This window comes from Myotis davidii, unplaced genomic scaffold, assembly GCF_000327345.1.
Source record: "Myotis davidii unplaced genomic scaffold, ASM32734v1 scaffold78, whole genome shotgun sequence".
Taxonomy (NCBI): Eukaryota; Metazoa; Chordata; class Mammalia; order Chiroptera; family Vespertilionidae; genus Myotis; species Myotis davidii.
The window spans coordinates 472,963-477,018 of NW_006290305.1; the positions used below are offsets into that span (position 1 = coordinate 472,963).

At 44.3% G+C, this 4,056-nt stretch overlaps 1 protein-coding gene across 3 annotated transcripts in view; it reads right to left on the reverse strand.

Moving 5' to 3' along the window:
* Positions 1 to 4,056, reverse strand: part of EEFSEC (eukaryotic elongation factor, selenocysteine-tRNA-specific) — a 250,923-nt gene that overhangs the window by 157,303 nt on the left and 89,564 nt on the right. For all 3 annotated transcript variants that reach the window (XM_006763214.2, XM_006763213.2, XM_006763215.2), the window contains exon 2: positions 1,177 to 1,384. In XM_006763214.2, coding sequence (XP_006763277.1) covers positions 1,177 to 1,384 — 208 coding nt within the window. The remainder of the gene's footprint in view (positions 1 to 1,176; positions 1,385 to 4,056) is intronic.

Here is a 4,056-nt window from a genome sequence, read left to right on the forward strand (position 1 = left end):
GAGGGTCTTGGAGACAAGCTGCCCTCGAGAAAGCCACCGAGTTCCGACTGATGCCAGACAGTCAGTTTCTTCCTGTATGACTCTGGGTCCCCAGAGAGTCAGGGCTGTAGGGAGCTTGAGACTCCCTCCCGATTGAAAAAGACACTGGCGTCCTCTGTTGCCAGCCCTTTCTGCACGCGCGTATGCCTCCATACCTCTGCACTTTACTTCCGCACCTCCTGAGTCTCACTGCTTTTCTCTTTCCTTCTAGTTGTAGAATTTCCTCTCAGCCAGCCTTCCTGTGGTTCTGGATGATGTCCATTTTGTTTTTTAGTTGTATTTTTGAAGTGGTTGTGTGAGGCAGCAATTTCCGGTGTTTACCTATGCCGCCATCTTGGTTTCTCCTCTCCAGATCCTCCTTGCCATGCCATCCTTTCACCTAGAGCCAGCCATCTCTACATAGGAGGGGAACCTCTTTCAGTCAGTCTCCTGCTCAAAATTTTTTAACTCCCTACTTTCCATAAGATGAAACTGTAAATTCCTTAGCACGAAATACTACAAAGGTCCTTTTGTCATCTGAACTTTCACAGTACCCCCAACACAGCAATGTCCATCGGTCCATTCATCTGTATAACCATCCAATTTTATAAACCTCTAACGAGACATCTAGTCATCCACCAGAACTCATATCTCCTCTTCAATTCATATCTCCAGTTGCAGCTAAACCGACAGTGAGGGGATACAGTCCCTAGCTAAATGAGCAGGTAGGATGGAGTCCTCAGCAACAGAATTTCAGTGAGAAGGGTATGCCCCTTCCAGGTCCAGGTCCTACACACTAGACCTTACTGCAAACAAGAACACAGCACTGCCTGTGCCCACTTTGACCACACGAACAAGGACACACCCTACAGTGGAGGACCAGCAAGATGGAGGCAACCTGGGTTTCTCTAAATGTCATGCAGAGCAAAACCACACACAGCTCATGTTAGGAAATTATCTATAAAATCAACTTCCTGCTTCTTAATGCCTCTGTACTGTTTGGTCTCTTGCAATAGCACCTTGGCCTTTACCCTTCATGCAAGCAAGGGCCAGGCAATATCCCATTAACAGGACCCGGTGTTAACAGCTGCCTCCCAACCCGTGTGTGCCCTGAAGCCTGCTTGTGTATGTGAACCTTCCTCTCATTGGCAAACCTACTTGGTGTTCTCCAGGGTCTTCTGCATTTTCTTGGTCATTTTCTCTATCGCTGCCTGTTTCTTTCCTTCAGCCAAGAGGTCCGTCTTGTTCAACACCACAATCAGCTTCTGGCAGGCAATCTGTCCAATCACAAGGCATTCTGCTGACTGGGTCTGCATCCCCTTGGTCACATCGATGACCAGCATCATCAGATCAATGATCTGGGCCCCTGGAAGGAGAAAAGACAAGGTTAGAAATGGAAAAGGGAGAGATGAGCTCAGAAAGCTGCCCAATGCCCTAGGTCAGGCAAAACTGGCCAAATTAAAGTATTAAAAGTGGGTGGAGTGGGAAATGAACAATTATCACATATCTCCTAGCACCAGGCCACAGGTGACATGCTTTGACCTACAAGATTTCACTGAATTCTCATAACTAACATGAAGGGCAGGTGTGTTACCCCATTTAGAGATCAGAAAACTGAGACCTATAAAGGAGAGCTTGCCCAGCTAGCCTGAGCAGGGCTGAGTGACTCAAAAACCCATGACTTTCTATTGCACCAATCCTATCATTTCATTCCGTCCTACATAGGAAAATATAAGCAGAAAAAAGCTTAGTGTTAGACTTGACAAATGCCTAGAGATTTACCTTTGCAAAGAGATAGGAGAGAAGGACTAAAAAAGTCAAAGAGAGACCTAGCTGGTTTGGCTCGGTGGACAGAGCATCGGCCTGTGGAATGAAGGGTCCCGGGTTCAATTCGGTCGGGGGCACATGCCTGGGTTGTGGGCTTGATCCACAGTAAGGGTGTGCAGAAGGCAGCCAATCAATGATTTTCTATCATCACTGATGTTTCTAGCTCTCTCTCCCCCTCTCCCTTCCTCTCTGAAATCAATAAAAATATATTAAAAATCAACAAAAACCACAGGCTTGGTGGCTTAAACAAGAGAAATTCATTTTAAAAAAAAGTGAAGGAGGAGTTTGGGTGGGGAAAGGGCATCTCCTTTACCGTTCCTGGGCCTTCTCCTCGTAGTACTTGTGGTTTCCCATGATCATTTCATGCTTGACTGGACTGTATCTACTCACTTCTTCTGTCCTTTCTGTGCTGGCTGGGGGTTTCCTGTTCTTTCAGGGGGCAGAGTAGGAGCATTCAACTGTATCAACAGAGCATCATATGTATATGTACATATATGTGCATGCATGTGTATGCATGCATATGTATGTGTGTGCACGTGCACACATGTGTGTATGCATATGTCAGATTGTGAGTATGGCCTAATTACACAGCCACAGTTGAACTGAACAATAGCAGGGACGGTGAGTCTATCATCTACCATGAGCAGGACAAATTATGTACAGCAGACTCATCTTTTTAAGCAATTGAGTCCAGCCCTAGCTGGTTTGGCTCAATGGATAGAGCATCAGCCTGCAGACTGAAGGGTTGAGGGTTCGAATCCAGTCAAGGGCACATACCTTGGTTGCAGGCTCAATCCCCAACCCTGGTTGGACAAGTGTGAGAGGCAACCAATCAATGTGTCTCTCTCACATCGATGTTTCTCTCTCATTGTTGCTTCCCCTCCCTTCCACTCTCTCTAAAAATCAATGGAAAAAATATCGGGTGAGGATTAACAACAAAAACACAAAAACAACTGAGGCCTATAAAACCTCATCTGAAAGAGTCTCTCATTTCTACTGAATCATCAACTCCCTGGAATCCATCTCTGTTCCAGCTCCAGTTCCCATGACCCATGGCAGGTCCATGTCAGCTGTTCCTTAATGAGTCCGTTCACCTCAACTTGCCCCTCTGAAATCCATGCTCCAGCAGCCTCCCAAAAGGAATTTTCTAAAGATACATAACTGATTCATACACTGTTGGAAAGGTGGGAAGGGGTTAAATTAGTACAACCTCTATGAAGATCGAGTTGGAAACAGCTATCAAACGTACATAATCTTTGACACAACCAAGCTCACATACATGTAAAATGTCCTTATAGCAAGCTTATTCCAGTTGAAAACCCTGGAATATCCATCAGTAGAGGACAGGGTAAAAATAATGCTACAACCATGTGACAGAATACTATATGGCCATTAGAAATAATGAAGAATCTCTTTTTTCTTCTTTTTTTAATTAAATCTTTATTGTTCAGATTACAGTTGTTCCTCTTTTTTCCTCCCCGTAGCTCCCCTACACCAGGTTCCCCTCCCACCCTCCGCCCTCACACCCCACCACTGTCCTCATCCATAGGTGCATGATTTTTGTCCAGTCTCTTCCCACACCCGCCACACACACCTTTCCCCTGCAAGAATAGTCAGTCCACTCCCTTTCTATGCTTCTGATTCTATTATATTCACTGGTTTATTCTGCTCATCAGATTATTTATTCACTTGATTCTTAGATTCACTTGTTGATAGATGCATGTTTCGTGTTCATAACTAGTATCTTTACCTTTTTCTTCTTCTTCCTCTTCTTTTTTTTTTAAAATATATTTTATTGATTTTTCACAGAGAGGAAGGGAGAGAGATAGAGAGTTAGAAACATCGATGAGAGAGATACATCAATCAGCTGCCTCCTGCACACCCCCCACTGGGGATGTGCCTACAACCGAGGTACATGCCTTTGTCCGGAATCGAACCTGGGACCTTTCAGCCCGCACGCTGACGCTCTATCCACTGAGCCAAACCGGTTTCGGCATTCACTATTTCCTGAATTATTTCTGCATACTCTGAGATTTTTACAAACATAAATCCATGTATTAATCATGTAATTTAAAATGTTTATGTCTTAAGAGCAGATAGCTAGTTAAACATGGAGGAAAGAATTTAAAAAGATGATTTCAGTGACAAGCATAAATGAATCATATCTCAACAAATTCTGCTTAACATTGTATTTGAAACAGAAGCACTTAG